General features: G+C 44.5%; 1 protein-coding gene across 1 annotated transcript in view; it reads right to left on the reverse strand.

Moving 5' to 3' along the window:
• Positions 1-276: 276 nt before the first annotated feature.
• nrn1la (neuritin 1-like a) overlaps positions 277-17,563 on the reverse strand; it is an 86,499-nt gene continuing 69,212 nt past the window's right edge. Inside the window, exon 3 of the mRNA XM_034141838.1 lies at positions 277-574. Within this exon, the coding sequence (XP_033997729.1) occupies positions 277-574 (298 nt within the window). The remainder of the gene's footprint in view (positions 575-17,563) is intronic.

The raw sequence follows: 17,563 nt of genomic DNA on the forward strand, positions 1-17,563 counted from the left end.
TGTTTAACTATGTGTGTTTCAGGTCTGTTTGCAAAGTGGTTTCGCATCTCATTTTCTGTTTTTCCAATAAAGAAGATACATGAAAGGCAGAGAATATGCATGAAACAGCACAGGCAGTTTAAAGATACATTATCAAAAAGGCTGTCGGGCTAACATGCAGTCAGAAATATACAACCACTGGCAGAGCAGAGGGGGAAAGAACTGTGGAAAGTCTATGGACTTGTGAAAGAAGAAATACACAAAGTTTACATCTATTCACACAAGGCTTTGGGATAGCTACATCCAAAGTGACAGCAGCACAAGCGGAGCCAGGAGCATGAGAAGGTTGACACAGCCTCCCAGATGATCAGTGCACGCTCTTAGAGACTCCTGGTTGATCTCCTCCTTGTTGGGGGGGCCGTGTGGGGACACCGAGGCGACTGGGTGGAGGTTGCGTCTGGAGCACATGTCGTACAGGTTTCCGGAGAACTGCATCTTCTTAGATTCCTGGCGGAGAGATTCCCAGACCGCTGCTGCTTCATCTGGACAGCCGGCCATCGCTATGTTGGCACAGTCATGGAAGTCGTCCCATGATCTGAAGAAAATAAAATGAAGAGAAGATAGATTAAGAGACAATAGGCGCGTTCACACCGGAATACTTTTCCCCGTACTTTTCCTGTTTAGTTCCGTTAGTACCCCTTATGTTGCGTTCACACCAAAAAGAGTACTTAGTGCCGGGAACTTTTACCCCCATTTTTAGTGCCTGCTGAGAGATGGTACTTTCCTGGGGAAAAAAAGTGCCAACTTTTAACAGAGAAACATTATAATTTCCAGACAAACAAAGGTACAGAAATTCATGTTTAAACAGCATACAAGAGTCCAAGAATGCCTACAACAATGACTAGAACCATGGGCGTCGCAGTCATTATATGAGGGTGGGACAAGTCCCCCCCACCTTTTAAAATGATTAGTTTAGACCCCCCCACTTTTACTATGCGGAAAGTCCGTGCATCGGTCTATCTACTCGCCACTCTCTGTAAAGCGCTGTGTCAGTGCTTCATTATCAAATCCATTCCACTTGCTTATTGTGAGAATGCCCAAATCAATGAAACGCCGTGCCATGTTTTCACTGCTACTTTGTACCAAGGCAGATTCTCAGAGCCGTACACATGAGCCGTACACATGCTGCATTTTTTGTGTAGCTGTGTCTTTAGTTGTAAAATTATGCGCGCCACAGTTTCCCCGCTGCAAGGCTCCGGCGCTAACAGTTCACGAGCGTGCTCCACTAGCACCCGGATATAAGGCGCTGTTATTAAAGAGGTGGAGGGAGAGTCCTCTCCTGTCAGACTGAGAGGCTGATAACTACAGCTCAGTGAGGTAACGGACTCTCTGAGAGGTGGAGGGAGAGTCCTCTCCTGTCAGACTGAGAGGCTGATAACTACAGCTCAGTGAGGTAAAGGACTCTCTGAGAGGTGGAGGGAGAGTCCTCTCCTGACAGACTGAGAGGCTGATAACTACAGCTCAGTGAGGTAAAGGACTCTGTGAGAGGTGGAGGGAGAGTCCTCTCCTGTCAGACTGAGAGGCTGATAACTACAGCTCAGTGAGGTAAAGGACTCTGTGAGAGGTGGAGGGAGAGTCCTCTCCTGTCAGACTGAGAGGCTGATAACTACAGCTCAGTGAGGTAACGGACTCAGTGTTTAGATAGTTCACTTTAGTCTAAGTAGTGGGTCTCAAACGGTTTGATCACCATTTATGTAAACAAGTATTTCCAAGGCACACCTTTATATGATCATTATAGTTATACAAAACAAGAGAATAACAGGAATGAAATAATTCCAACTCATACTATAGGACAGTAACACAAAAATACAGTTTAAAAGGGGAGTGATTTGTAAAATATGCATAAAGAAAAAGTAAATCTGTTTACAGTTCTGTTTCACATGGGTATTGATGAGAGATGTATCCATAGATTTAGTCCCTCATGTTGCTCTCAAAGTGCAGCAGATTGATGCATTTAACTTCAACATTTAAAAACAAATCTTCCCGGGGGAGCATGCCCCGGACCCCCTAGAGGAGGTGAGGTCCACCACCTGCCCACACCCCCTGTCAAATTGTCCCACCCACATTGAGGATGCTTCCTACGCCCATGACTAGAACAGAAAACCAGGGTTGCGGTCGAATAGTCCAAAAATCAGCTCCTAACGTCTATCCCTATCGTCTATTCCTTGACCTCTGTGTGAAACGCTACGGGGTTAAGGGATAGTGGATAGGTGAATTAAAAAGGACTTAGGAGAAGAGACTGCGGTACTTTAGAGAATCCGACTGCACTTTCACTATCCGACGTATTTATGATGTGCCAGCGGACGTCATAAATGTGCGTCTGCTGCTGTGGGGAAACTATGGAAACTACAGTTCTATTTCGTCCCTACTGACCGCCAGAGGCGGTGCTTTTAGCACTGGATATGTCCATCGTGCGCATGCGCAGTACGAGTACCAATATCAACAAAGTCACCTGTGACCCACGTGACACCGGCTATATCAGCCAGTGTCATCAGAGGATCTGTTCCTTTCATCTTCTCGCTGCGCGAGAGTACCGTGGCTGCATTCTTGCAGCCTACAGCGTTCAGGTTTGAACGTTTGATCTGAGGGATTTCTCTGCATACAGCTGGCCGCGGGGAGCTTCGCGACTGATAGTCGGAGCTACGGGTTGTTAACGCGTCCTCCAGGAGCTGTGGCCGGCGGTGCGCCGTGCAGAGCCTTGACGGACAGGTTCGTGTCAACTTGTGGTGATGGCTGTGTTCCCGCACCCTCTCCCAGCTAAGTTGTCCTGTTTGCTGTCTTGTTATTGTCGGGCTACTTTCTGGTGACGACAGTGTTCTCGCCTCCTCTCCCATAAAGTTGCCCTTATGATGCTCTTTCGAAAGTTCTGCTTGTGGCGTTGTGCCCGAGCTATCTTTAGCATTCGAGTTCGAGTGCTTTCGCTGCGTCTCTCATTTAATTGGTATGGAAAGCCCACAGTGCCATAATTTGCCTGTTTTTTGTTAGGTGCAGAGAGTAAGGTAAGTTCTGGCCAGAGTTACTACTGTAACTACGGTCCTAGGCCATGCAACTACGGCATGGTTACTGCTGTAACCATGGCCTATGGTTCTTGCGGGCTGTTCTATTCCTTAGAAGCTAATTAGCTTCATTCTCAGCGACTGCAGTAGCGATATATTGTTGTATTTACCACTCCTAGTGCTAGTCTCCTAGCACTAGGATGGGTAGATGCGGAGAACAATCTTCACTGTGTGTGCTGTGTGCTCCGCATGTGTGGCCATTCACCGGCCACGGTTACTTTTGCCATAGTTACTACTGTAGCTACGGTTCTAAGCCGTTTAAGTATTGGCCATAGTTACTACTGTAACTACGGGTCTACGCCTTGTAAATACTAGCCGTAGTTACTACTGTAACTACGGTTCTAAGCCGCGTAAGTACTGGCCATAGTTACTACTGTAACTACGGTTCTAAGCCGCGTAAGTACTGGCCATAGTTACTACTGTAACTACGGGTCTACGCCGCGTAAATACTGGCCATAGTTACTACTGTAACTACAGTTCTAAGCCGCGTAAGTACTGGCCATAGTTACTACTGTAACTACGGTTCTAAGCCGCGTAAGTACTGGCCATAGTTACTACTGTAACTACGGTTCTAAGCCGCGTAGGTACTGGCCATGGTTACTACTGTAACTACGGTCCTACGCCGCGTAAATACTGGCCATAGTTACTACTGTAACTACGGGTCTAAGCCGTGTAAGTACTGGCCATAGTTACTACTGTAACTACGGTTCTAAGCCGTGCAAGTACTGTCCATAGTTACTACTGTAACTACGGTTCTAGGCCGTGTAGGCTGGCCATGGTTACTACTGTAACTACAGCTCTGTGCTGTTCTCTTCTTTGGAAGCTAGTTATCTGGTCTTAAACATTGTGTTTTTTGACTTGATTTCGCTTGATTGTTAGCAGCAGCCGCTTGACTAACACCTTGCATGGACCGTTTAGCTTCATTATTTAACTCAGCTGGTGAAGGCAGTGCTCTCGCTCCCGCTCCCGGTAACGTTGCCCTGTAACGTATCACTCTGGCTATTAGCAGCGGCCACTTGGCTAACATCTGGTGTGTTCGGCGTGCTGCTTGATTCTTAGCAGCAGCTGCCTGGCTAAGCTGCCCTGTTAAGCTTCTTCGTTTAATCTAGCCAGGTGTAGGCAGTGCTCTCGCTCCCGCTCCCTCTGCTAGTAACGTGGGTGTAGGTCATTCACATCCCCCTCTGTGTTCGGCGAGTAGGAGCAGTGCTCTACTCTTTCCGTTCAGCAGGTAGCCGGTGAAGGCTGTGTTACCGCACCCGCTCCCGGTTACGCTGCATCTGGCATTTGTCTCTGACTCAACCAGTGAAGGCAGTGTTCTCGCCCCCGCTCCTGGTAGACGTGTACTTGATTCTAGCAGCAGCCGCCCGGCTAAGATGTCCTGTTGAACTTCTTTATTTAATCCAGCTAGGTGAAGGCAGTGCTCTCGCTCCCGCTCCCTCTGCTGGTAGCTCCGTGCTTCGTTTACTCGGCTAGGTGAAGGCAGTGCTCTCGCTCCCCGCTCCCTCTGCTAGTAGCCTTGCACTTTCATTTACTCAGCTAGGTGAAGGCAGTGCTCTCGCTCCCCGCTCCCTCTGCTAGTAACGTGGGTGTAGGACATTACACCCCTCTCGTGTTCGGCGAGTAGGAGCATTGCTCTACTCTTTCCGTTCAGCAGGTAACTGGTGAAGGCTGTGTTCTCGCACCCCGCTCCCGGTTACGCTGCATCTGGCATTCGTCTCAAACTTAACCAGTGAAGGCAGTGCTCTCGCCCCCGCTCCTGGTAGACGCTAAAACTGCCTTGTTCGTTAATCCAGCTAGGTGAAGGCAGTGCTCTCGCTCCCGCTCCCTCTGCTGGTAACGTGGGTGTAGTTACATCCCTCTTTGTATTCGGCGAGTAGGAGCATTGCTCTACTCTTTCGGTTCAGCAGGTAGCTGGTGAAGGCGGTGTTCCCGCACCCGCTCCCGGTTACGCTGCATCTGGCATTCGTCTCGAACTTAACCAGTGAAGGCAGTGTTCTCGCCCCCGCTCCTGGTAGACGCTAGACTGCCTTGTTTATTAATCCAGCTAGGCGAAGGCAGCGCTCTCGCCCTCTGCCGGTAACGTGGGTGTAATTACATCCCTCTTTCTGTTCGGCGAGTAGCAGCACTGCTCTACTCTTTCCGTTAAACAGGTAGCTGGTGCAGGCTGTGTTCCCGCACCCGCTCCCGGCTACGCTGCATCTGGCTACCCACAGAATGGCTCATTCATGTGGGCTGTCCCCTAAGGTGGATCGGTTAGCTGCCATCATGGAGCAGACAAAGCCGCTCCTGTTGGCCCTTCAGCCAGGGGCCGGTGTGGGGGCTACTAGCTTGCCGCCTGGCCCGCCTTCGGTTGCCTCACCTCTGCTTGAGGATGCCATGTCGCTAGCGGCTCCGGCTGAACCGCTTCTTGAAAAGGGGGGGGCGGGGCCCCGCTCACCCCCGAAGAGGCTCCCCACTCCTCTGCTCAGAGCTGTTTGCAGGGCACGGAGGACGGCTCCATGGCGGCCATTATTCGTGCGGCCCTGGTACGCTTGCAGCTTCAGGTTCCGCAGGCCGACCCAGGCTAGCGCCTTCTTCAGGCATAACCCTGCCCCTTTCATTCCCACTGTTCCTCCTTTGGAGGAGTACCTGAGGGAGCTCCATGCATGCTAGAGACACACCAGGGCCCTCTCCCACTCTGCTGCCATGCAGGATCCGGCGAGGGTGGGGCTGGGTCGCTTGCCATCCATTGAGCCTGCCATCGCCTCCCCGATTCTGGCCCCGGATGCCAGGCGCCCTCGGCCTCAGTGCAGGGTCACAAACGAGCTGCTCTGTAAGGCCTACGACACAGCGGCACGGGAACTCCCTCTCCCATCTGATACTGGCTGTCTCTACCTCTCTGCAGCAGGCTCCGGCTGAGCCTTCTTTGCTGGGCCTCAGTGATGCATCACTGCAAGCCTTTGCCCTAATGCTAGGGAATTGGGACGAGTCATGTCCTTTTGGTGCAGACTCGTCGTCAGGTTTGGCCTGCTTAGTCACCACTGTCGGAGACATGTCCTCCGTAGTGTGCCAGTCGAGTCAGGGGAGCTGTTTGGGGCAGCTGCCATGTAGGCATTGGAGCGTGCTGCCCAAGCTAGGCAGACCAGGCAGCAGCTCTCGGGTCTTTATAGGCCTGTGCCCACTCCCAGCAGGCCCAGGGGCCCCTCTAGCAGCCGCACTCAGCCACCAGCTTACAGTGGTGGTCTGCGCAGGTCCCAGCGGCCCACTCATCCGTTGTGCCCCCCGGCTGCCGGCCTTCTAGGCGGCCTCGTGCCTCAGAGCCTTACCGGCCTCCCCCCAGCAGCAGCTCAGCTACTGGGCTGTCTGTACTTCCGGCCCTTGGGGGGTTTTCACCTTAACCCAGGGGTACGAACCGCAGTTCCGGCCCCTAGCCTTCGGCCGGGCCAAAATGACAGTCGGAGCAACTCTTGTTTTTGCCATAGCGGCACTAAAGGAGGTGTGCCCTCTACCAGTGGCTGCCCCACTGGGTCGTCGATACCATCTCACATGCCTACGGGGCCAGTGGCCGCCCCCTGCCATCTGGGCTGAGATACCACTGCAAGGAGCATCTCAACATCTTGGGCTGCCCCGAGAGGGGCGCCCCTGGAGACCATCTGCGCCGCGGCGTCGTGGGCGTCTTCTGGCACATTCTCCAGTTATCGGGTTAATGTCGCCACTCCCCATTCTTTGGGCGTGGTCCTTTTGCCGAGCTCCGCTGCTTCCAGTAGTGAGCCAGGGCTTGGATTCTTCATGACATGGTTGGTATAAGTCATCCAGTGCTAAAAGCACCGCCTCTGGCGGTCAGTAGGGACGAAATAGAACGATAGTTTCGTCTGTAACTACGGTTCTATGAGTCCCGGATGACCGCCAGAGTTTCCTGTCACTCAGAATTATTGTGTGCTCGCGAGAAGATTCTGGGAACAGATCCTCTGATGACACTGGCTGATATAGCCGGTGTCACGTGGGTCACAGGTGACTTTGTTGATATTGGTACTCGTACTGCGCATGCGCACGATGGACATATCCAGTGCTAAAAGCACCGCCTCTGGCGGTCATCCGGGACTCATAGAACCGTAGTTACAGACGTAACTATCGTTTTCTATACAGCGGACTACAACATGGATGTTTAATAAGAACGACGGACTACTGTAAGCTCATCTAGAGACTCTGCACCGTGCTCTGATGCTGTTGTTGTATGCTTTATGAACGTGGACACCAGAGAAACATATTCTTCATGACCAAAGTTGGAATTGAAATAAAAAAGGAAAGTGAAACTTATGCTCGTCACCCTCTCCCTCCGGTCCACATTAATACAAATGATCCCAATACGTATGATTGTATGAAGAGATCTTAAAATCAATACAAATGTATTTATTATAAACGTTAGTCTTTAACATCTATCACTGTGTATATCACCATTCAAACATCTTTTAAAAGTTGAACAAACCCCACACAGCTCAGTAAAGACTGTGAAATGTTGACTTTATTTGATCATTTCAGTAAAAACTAACGTTCATATTTCTCTTTTCGAATGTTGTGTGATGGCAAATGCTGCGGCCGCAAGGCATTGTGGGGCAGCATTTTCTCCTCTCCTTTCGTAAAGGGAGGTCCAGTGGTTCCTAAGCTAAAGGAGGTTATAAAGGAAGTTTGAAACCTCCTTTCCTATCATCTAGAGAATTCGAACGGCACTTATCATGGCTGCCACTGAGGTACTTCCGTGTAATTTCACTCCGTTAGGAAGGTTCCTAAGCTAAATGGAATATTCAACTGCAGGACTTAAATACAAGCAAAACTAATGAGGGGATAAACAGCAGGTGTACAGGAGGTCAGGGGAGTGCAGGGCTGGACAAACAATGAAAAAGGCGGGAAAACACTGCAAGTTAGATGCAGATCAAATCTAAATGAAACAGGAAACAGATAATCTAAAAACTAGGAATAGATAGGGGACTGTCAAGTCAATCAAGCTAAAACATTATAGCTTGCTAAACATCTGATTGTTTGTTTATCGTTATGCGCAGGTTATCATGCTGATATTAGCCTTTAGCCCAAAGAAGCACAGTGCCCAAGTAAGAACAATTACCAACAGGAAGAAATGAACAACATTTACAGATTTTTAAGACCACCTATGTACCTAGACGGGAACACAGTGAATGTGTAGGCTGATGTATATTTATGTGTCTATGTTTTAATAAAAGAGCTTAATTAATGCCAAGGGCAGGAGCACGTGTGGCAGACACATGGCAGAATATATTTGCACACATTTAAATGAAGGGCTTTCAGTGGTATATTCTAAAGCCAGCTGAATGCAAGGGCAACACCTATTCATAACTCCGAAATGAATACAACAAGGTTGCAAATAATACAACTACTTGTAGGTGAATATATTGTACAAGGCTGCAATACTTGTCATTTTGTCACGGTCATCCATGTTTTGTTTTTTTTCACATTTATTGGCATGTTGCACCTGGAACACTTCAAGGTAGGTAATTCCCTTCAGAAACACTTTTTGTTATATTCCATGGAATGCTCTTAACATCCCGATAGCAATGAATACATTAAATGCTTTGACAATAAATACATAAAAAAATGTCATCTGTGGAAGCCGTAGCACTGTAAAAAGCACGACCAATCATTTTAGCCGGCCCGGCTAAAATAACTGGATGGCCTACCTGCCTGTCAGCCTTCCATCTGTGCACAAACTTATCTCGTGCCCTCATTGGTCATGTGCGCGTTCGTGTGTGTTGGAGGAGGGGCTCTGTAAGGAAGTCTGAAGGAAGGGGCAGATTTTTTTCGGTTGTGTATTTTCAAATTCTAGCGCACTCAAGCTGGTTTCTCCATTCTTACCTACCCTATCTTTCAAGGCTGTAAGTTGGAAGTTCAAACATGCCAGGAAGGGGACACAAATACTTGGCCTCAAATGCAACGACTCAAGACAAAGTTTTTAAATCTAAAAGCATTTACCTAAAGAAGAAAACAAAGTACAACAAAAATCACTCTTTCAGAGACAAAACGTGGCAAAGGCTAAATGCTAAACCATAAGACTAAATAAACTTGACTCCTTATTGGCCTGCATCAAGCAAAGAAAACAACTAAGGACATTGCTGAAACTACTAAAATCGGGTTAAGAACTGTCCAACTCATTATTAAAACCAAATCAATGAACCTTGATTTACCCTGTTCCAGAGTGATCATCAGGGTAAGAAGGGGGCAGATGAAGTGATGTACCCATCAGTGTATAACATAAACATGATTAATGACTAAACATGTAATGAGTAAACAAAACCTGGCAAAATGAACAGACATGACGTGATGTTACACAACTGGAAAAGTGCACAGATATTTCATGCAAACCACCAATGTATGCACCAACCATGTATATTGAATGCAGGTCTCCCTTGAAAAAGAGATCTATGATCTCAAGGGACAATCTGGTTAAATAAAGGTTTGAAATTAAATGAATGTGCCATGTTTATCTTAAATATCCAACTGGCCTTTGATTTGCGCTTCATGTATGATCAAACCACATCCACACATCAATAATCTCCTCGAGACACATGACTTCCCTGGCTAGTGCATGCTCACATGATTAACTAATGAAGATCTCCATAGACAGCTCTGCAAATAACTGATGGAGATGCAGTGACCAGTGAAACACTAGTCATTCCAATCAAATTCAATCTATTGGTTTGCTCCCTTGACTTCTCTTTGCTGTTGCCAAGAGACCAACTGCTGATCTTCACAACTCTGAGAGCAAAGGTCGCCCTGTGGGGTAGACTGAAACGGAGAAAAAACCTTCATTCGTTTATGGAATGGAAAAGCTGTCATCAACTGTGTGCTGTTGAACCATTGCTGTGTTATATCCATCCATTTGAAACACTTTCTCATACCTGAGGAGTTACAACGAGGGCGAAAAAACAGTAAAAAGGAAGGGAACGATGATGAAGCAGAGACAGAAGGAATTTAATCTTACAAAGGATCTGTTGGATATAAACATATTTTTTTCTGTAAATCACAGCATTAAACTTCATTCCAGTAACCTTCAAGCTCCAAAGTCTATTGGACCGTAATTGGCTGCTAATTCTTCCTCTCATCAAGAATGTGTTGGCTAAGTTGTCTCTGAGGAAATGCTGGTTAAGTGTAAAGTAAAAGAAGAAAAAAGGAGGGCTGGTGGAGAAAGCAGAAGCAGATGGCTCTGTTCAAAAAGTGCTTGACACGAAACACTTGAAGCAACTAAACACAAAAAAACATATAATTCTGCATAAATATTATGAATAGCATTCCGCGTTCGCACTTTCTTAACAGATGTATGGCGTCTAGACACAAACCATCATCAATAGATCATATTTGATTTTTTATGTCTATTACTGCTTTGTGTCAATGGAACCTTAGAATAACAGTTTGGCATACAATTCTGTTTGCAACAGAGGTTGCTCGTGTTAAGCCTAATGGGATGTTCACTAACTCCTCCAGCAAATGTCAAATAACAGCTTATAGCAACCGTTATGTTCCCTTATGATACTTATAATACCAGGGCTAAGTAGCCCAACACTGAAGGTCAGCAGTGGCTATGGGCCCGGGTAGGCTTAAACTGACTAAGTGTTCATTTTAGTAACTGAAATGTTTTATTTGTTTTCAGCCAAAAGAAAAACAGCATGGAAAAAAACTTTTTTACAGGCCTCTCTTCTTCAAAAGCTCATAGCTGGACTTACATCCATGGATGTATAAAGAGAACTGCATACAGTGTTGGAGGAGGGGCACCCTTCATATCTAAGAAAGTTGCTCTGTGGCACATGAAGTCAAATTGAGCGACTGTACATTCAAAAAGCACCCGGATCGTCCGGGGCCTTTTTCCTGTAGAGCATGGGCACTTGAGTTTTCCTTAAGCCACACCTCTGATCGCCCGCTCTTGGCTCAGTCTAATGAATGGAGAGGGAAAATAACTCTGGATTCAGCTTTTAGCACATTTTACAACTTTTAAAACCTACTGTTTTAAATACTGGCTATAAAAGTGTTCGTACTGGTTAGTTTATTTAGCAAAAAATGTTTTTTTTTTCAAATGTTTTGGTACCACCGTTTGGCCACTGCGAAGATTTGCTTCAGCGGCGACAGCACTTCGTGGGGGCTTGCTTACATTACATTCAGTTACTTTATGAGGCGTGTGGTGCAGTAGGTTGTGCGTTGGTGTTCGGATCAGGGGGTCACAGGTTCAAACCCCACTGCAGTCAGCATGTCGTTGTGTACCTGGGCAAGACACTTCACCCCAAATTGCTCCTGTGGGGATTGCCCACAGTATTGAGTAAGTCGCTTTGGATAAAGCATCTAACAAGTAACATGCAATGTAATGTTTATCCAAAGCATACAATACTTGCTGCAGGATGTATATATTTTTTGCCTGGAGGCAAGCCTCATGCTGCCTCTGCCCCCATGCTGCTGCAACTAATCAGAGGCTCCATCTACTGCCCCTCCTACCTGAGAACAACGCACCAACTTGAAAGTAGGAAGTTGGTGATCTTGACCCATGACAGAAAAGCAAATACGTTTTGAATGAGACGGGTGAATTTGTTGCCAAGGGAAACTGGAGACTGAGGTTGTTGATAGATAAATTATGAAAATCTCAGGAGTAGATGCAGTGAAAGTCTTATTCCACCATGAAGCACCACAGAGCGCCCGTGGCCATCAGACTCTTTAACTCCTGCCCTCGCAGCGTCAGGCACTCAGAGTCAATATGTTGGTACATGCTTATATAATATTTAATACGAAAATAATTGAACAAGTAAGAAAAGTAAGCTAGATGCTAGATCAATTTTTTCAATATGTAAATTACATCCAACAGCAACCTGAAATTATAATCCCAAATCTTTTGTTTTTTCCCCCATTTTTTACTTTTTACTTCTAGCAGCTCACTCTATTATAGCAGGCTAAAACTGTCAGCTAACCATTGTTGTAGGAGTTTTTCTGGCTAAGAACTGTGTTATTATTTGTGGGGTTTTTTAAGACTCAGAAGTACTTTTAGCTGTGCCATGGACAATACATAAGAATGAAGATAGTAGAACTGTAGTACATGAATGACAAGTAAATAATCCAAAGGTTGTGGTTTTACTATTAATTGCATAATTTCCACGAAGCATGCAATGTAATATATTATGCTGGGGTACTTCTCAGTTAATGTTTAAAAAACAAAGACAATATTTGAATTGCTTACTGTGACAGAAAGTATGTGTTTTTTCAAGAGATAAGAGAAAACAGAAAATACTATGGCAAGTTAGTTGATAAACAAACAGTTTATGTTTTTTCTAAAGTATTTGTCTTTCAATCACAGTTTGGGGTTTTCAATGATTACCCTCTAATTACCTTTTTACAGCACTATACACATTGGTAGATTAGATACCTTACTGCAGCCAATGTCAAAGAATAAGAAAAACTGGATTTGTTTCAGATCTTGGAAACATCTTAGTTCAGGACTGTCCCTTTAACCACAGTACAATTTATTTAATTCAATAACAGAGCAGAAGCTTTGCAAAGTGCTTGTTTTAATGTAAGTAATTAAGGGTGTTGATCACAGGAATGTAATCCACGCACGCATGCATATGCTATACTGTACACAAATAACATTTCTTGAGACCAACTTATTCTATGAACTCTGTGACTGTGTCGCTATGGATACACTTAAATGCGGCTTTATATAATAAACAGCCAAAATGCCTTATTATGCTCTAACCCTTCCTGTAGGGTGTTATTTAGGTTTGAGTGCATGTAAATGGTCTGCAAAGGCTAAAATCCCTGTGTTCCCTCCAGAGGGAGTTTCTCTCCCACACACTCCCCCCTGCCTGAAACGCCTCCATTGACTCCTTTGTTTACTTCCTGAACATACTGACATCACTATGCAACACTCACGCTTCTATTGGGTAGCTCTCCAACACATTTTACGGGACGGGACAAATATAAATGGTTGACCAATCACAACAGAGCCAGCCAGCTTACCAATCAGAGCAGACTGGGCTCTGGTTTCAGACAGAGGGTGAAAAGAGTATGAGAAAAATAAAGCGCTTTTTGAACATTAAAGCATGGAAACATGTCACAGAGGCACGCAATTATCTTAGGGTAATATTTGAACTTTTTTTCTTATTATTTGTTTTGTTTATAATTGAGCAAGATAAATGAGACCTTTTGACCAGAAAGTAATAAAACGTGAATGCATGTTTGTGGTAATGAATGGATAGCAACTTAGTTAGGTTTAACACTACGTCTTCAAAAGACAATATTACATTTGAATAGCAAAATATACAGGCCCCTGTTTTTGCACAATGCGAAGGTTAAGTAAACTTTAAAGGATTGTATATAGAGCTGGGGAACATAAAAAGCCCCCCTGAGTCTAGCGATCCACCTCTGACTGCTGCAGGAGGAGAAGCTGATGGAGGGGGGGGGGGGGGGGGGGGGGGGGGGGGGTGCCAACATCTGGCTGTTTTCAGTGTGTGTGTGTGTGTGTGTGTGTGTGTGTGTGTGTGTGTGTGTGTGTATGTGTATGTGCGTGTGTGTGTGTGTGTGTGTGTGTGTGTGTGTGTGTGTGTGTGTGTGTGTGTGTGTGTGTGTGTGTGTGTCTATTGTCTATACAGCCAGCAAGAGGATAATAAAAGCCAGAAAGCTAGAGAGAGATGGTGCCATGTGCAGTGGTGCAGTTTGTTGGGGTGTGTATTGGTTGAGTTGTGTGTGTTATCCTGCAGTGTGTGTGTGAGTGTGTGGGCATAGGTGTGTGGGTCTTTGCTCAAGTCACAGGTGGTACAAAGACAGCAGAAACACAGGGAGGACACTGACAGACAGCCAGCTGCTTTACAACAATAAAAGCTCCTGAGAGTACATCTGCTCTGCTGCTAACACGCTGCTGCTGACAAACCCAAAACCTGCAAATCCCAGCTCTCAACTTCTTTTCAGAGTTTTTTTGACTTGAAATGAATTTAGGCAGCAATATGGTCAACTGGGTGTCGACTAAGCTTCATAGCTCTGGGTTAGAGGATGCATTTATTGACATCTGAGGCGATATTTCACACATTTAGCTGTAGGGAAACTAAAAGAAGGCAATAGAGAACAAGTACGGAGGACAGAAAAGAGTAAAACAAAGATATTATGGAAGACTAAGGATAAAGTACAGTTCGTCCAACTGCACTGACAGTCTGCACCTTGCATTATGGGGATAAGTATATGTATGAAAAGAACACATTAGAGAAGAGTTTCTAAACTTTAGGGTCAGGAATTGCGCTGGAATAAATGAATATGCAAAAGCAGGACGACAGGACAGATTTAAGAGTGAAATATTGATATGTTTTTGATAAGTTCCAGTTGAGCAGGAGCGCTCAACTAGAGCGCAGAGGAAAGACATTGTCGCCAGCTCTTAGACACACATTCCGCATTCTTACAATTATCTTATACAATCCTAAACTATTAACTTTCTGTCTTTACAATTAGTTTAAACAGTATTTTCCCAACAACTTCCTTAAGTCTTTGGTGAAAAAGTTTGGTAATATTTTGCCGGCACAATGATTAAGGACATTAACATGTGAAGCCTTTAGCACCAGTATGCCAGATCTTTTTTTGTTCCACCTATAATCATGTTTGTGCTGGTGTGGTGTTAAAGGGGCCCTATTTGGCTATTTGGGGTTTACCTTTTCCTATGATATAGTCTGCAAAGGCTACCTGCAGAGGGGGTTTCTCTCCAAACACTGCACCCTGCCTGAAATGCCTCCATTGGACTACTTCAGTAACATAATGACATCACTATGTAACACTTGCTTCTATTGGCTAGCGCTCCAACACACACAGGAAAATAAGCCAAACATTGATTTAAAAAATATAATGTTTTATTTTTCACACTACAGTCAGTGGTGTAAAGTAACTAGGTACATTTACTCAAGTAGTGTCCTTAAGTACAATTTTGAAGTACTTGTAATTTACTTAAGTATTTGATTTGTTTGCTACTTTGTACTTCTACTCCACTACAATTCAAAGGTTAATTGTGTACTTTTACTACACTGCCTTTATTTAATACCTTTAGTTACTTTACAGATGTGGATGAATGATGGTAAATATAATCAAGTGTTAAATCAGACTTTAGTTCCACCTGGAGTAAATTCACAAGCTACCCTGCAGTATACAAAGTCATTCAAACTAGCTGCACCTTTACCAGCTTTGAGAACACTTTAATGATCAATCATTATAAAACATATCATATATATTATTCTGAAATGGACCAATCTGCACAATGACTACTTTTACTGTCGCTACTTTAAGTTCATTTTGATGATAATACTTTTGTACTTTTACTTGAGTAACATTTTGAATGCAGGACTTTTACTGTAACAGAGTATTCCTACACTCTGGTAATTCTACTTTTACTCAAGTACAAGACCTGAGTACTTCTTCCACCTCTGACTACAGTACTACATCATTACTTCTAATGAAGTGAAAAGAAGCCATTTTGGTGCCAAACTACCAGAGAACCTTTAAGAAATGTATTTGATTAAATGTCATCTTTTATATCAGAGCTGAAAAACCCACAACAGAGATTGTTTTTAAAACATCATTTATGTGGTATTTTTCCAATTACTGCAGAAATCTCATAAAGCTTCGTGACTATTCCGTCCAAGGTTGAAGTACTCAAAGGTAAAACAAAAATTGCAAGAGCCTCTCAGCCCAAATGAGTTGCATGAATTGAAAAGAAGGGAAAATATAAAGAATTCAGTTAGGCACGAGGAAGAGTTTGACAACCTTTGATATGAAAATCCTCCCACAGCAGTGGCCTTCACCAGGGTTACTGTGTTTGTCGTGCTTCACCAAGAACTCCTTCCCCTTGTTGAGGAGGAAAAAAATCGCTCTACTTTCCGCCCGCGCAAGACTTGATCTATATTTTGCAGCTGTGGTTTCTCAGCAGTGAAGATTTAATCAGTAAACGGCTATTTTTATACACGTTAGACAACCTATTTCATGTGAATCTGTGAACAGCAGCGGCTTTCACAGATCTTTAATCACACTTTCGAAATACCTGACAGCTTTTTGTAGAAACGAAAAATAGGATAAAGTGAAACTCTTCTATCTTGTCTCTTAGAAATAATCCCTTAAAATAATGTCTAAATCTACATGCTAACCAGAAACAGAGGCACGTCTTGGGAATATTATGCTGCCTTTGTGCAACAGCGTACAAATACTAACTGCTGCATCCTAAATGAGCTGTGGAGCGCAAAGTGACTTTAAAGTGAGGCAGAAATAGGAACACAGGCGCTGCGATGAGATGCAATGAAAGCATGAATGGCCTTATCTAAATCTGTGGAGGATAAAAATATAAAGGCAAACAGAAAGGGCACCGTGAAAGAAGAATAAAAGCAGGGAATAAAAAATAACGCCTGTGCTACTGTAACCAAGGATACAAATGCCACATATTTACCTTAACCTTTGGGGATTTTTTTTGTAAATTGGTCGTTGATACACCAACTTCATGAATCCCTGACATGCCAAACTGGAATCGGTTTTAATCCCTCTGTTGTGATTTGGTATTTTTGATTAAGTCAATCCGGATTTTCTTATTGTCCAACTCTGTTTTGTTTGTTAGGATTTGAGCTCATTGACCTTTATTAGTAAGGATGCTTTTTCTCTGGTAGGTTTATTAAAAATGCCATGCTTACCTGATTAAGTTTACAAGTGAAATCTGACCTTTTTAGAGAGATTTAGAAAAAAAACCCACTTCTGGGGTCATTTGGATGCATTTTCCATATCTATGGCCCCCCTTGGTCGATTTTGATGATTGACATCTCTTTTGAACCGTTGGAGCCAATAGAATCGAGGGGAAGTTCCTAAAATCCATCTAAACATTACCCATTGGTGAATGAGTGATGCGTAGCCAGAATGCCCAAAACCGGAAGCTGTCATACACTCTCGTAGCAGCTAATTATGAAATCTCCGTTATTGACATAAATTTGATGATGGATGATCAGTAGGGATGTCCCGATCCGATCACGTGATCGGGGATCGGAGCCGATCACGTGATTTTCACGTGATCGGGGATCGGGAGAAAAAAATCGGGGATCGGAATTTCTTTTTTTTTTTTTTATAAAATATTTTTATACATTTTATTTAATGTTACAAAACAAAAATGACCATGTTCACGTCTTAAAGTCATCCTGAGGCCTTAGTTTTGGGTTAAAATTACACAACATCATGTATGTGTTGCTTCTTTTGGGCTTGTTTTCATAGACCTGGTTGCTTATTTCTCTCAAATCTGGCAACAGAGTGGGCGCAGTGTCTAATAGTAGCAGTAAGCTAACAAGAGGCTACGTTCAGCTGGTGCCTCTGGAGTCGGGACAGAGAAAATGTCAGGAGTTTGGAAGTATTATAAAATTGAAAGCGAAGGCAGTGTAACAGCCAGATGCAATGTTTGCAAGGCGGAGGTTCCGCGTGGTGGAAAG

The sequence above is a fragment of the Trematomus bernacchii genome, unplaced genomic scaffold, assembly GCF_902827165.1.
Source record: "Trematomus bernacchii unplaced genomic scaffold, fTreBer1.1, whole genome shotgun sequence".
In the NCBI taxonomy this organism is placed as follows: Eukaryota; Metazoa; Chordata; class Actinopteri; order Perciformes; family Nototheniidae; genus Trematomus; species Trematomus bernacchii.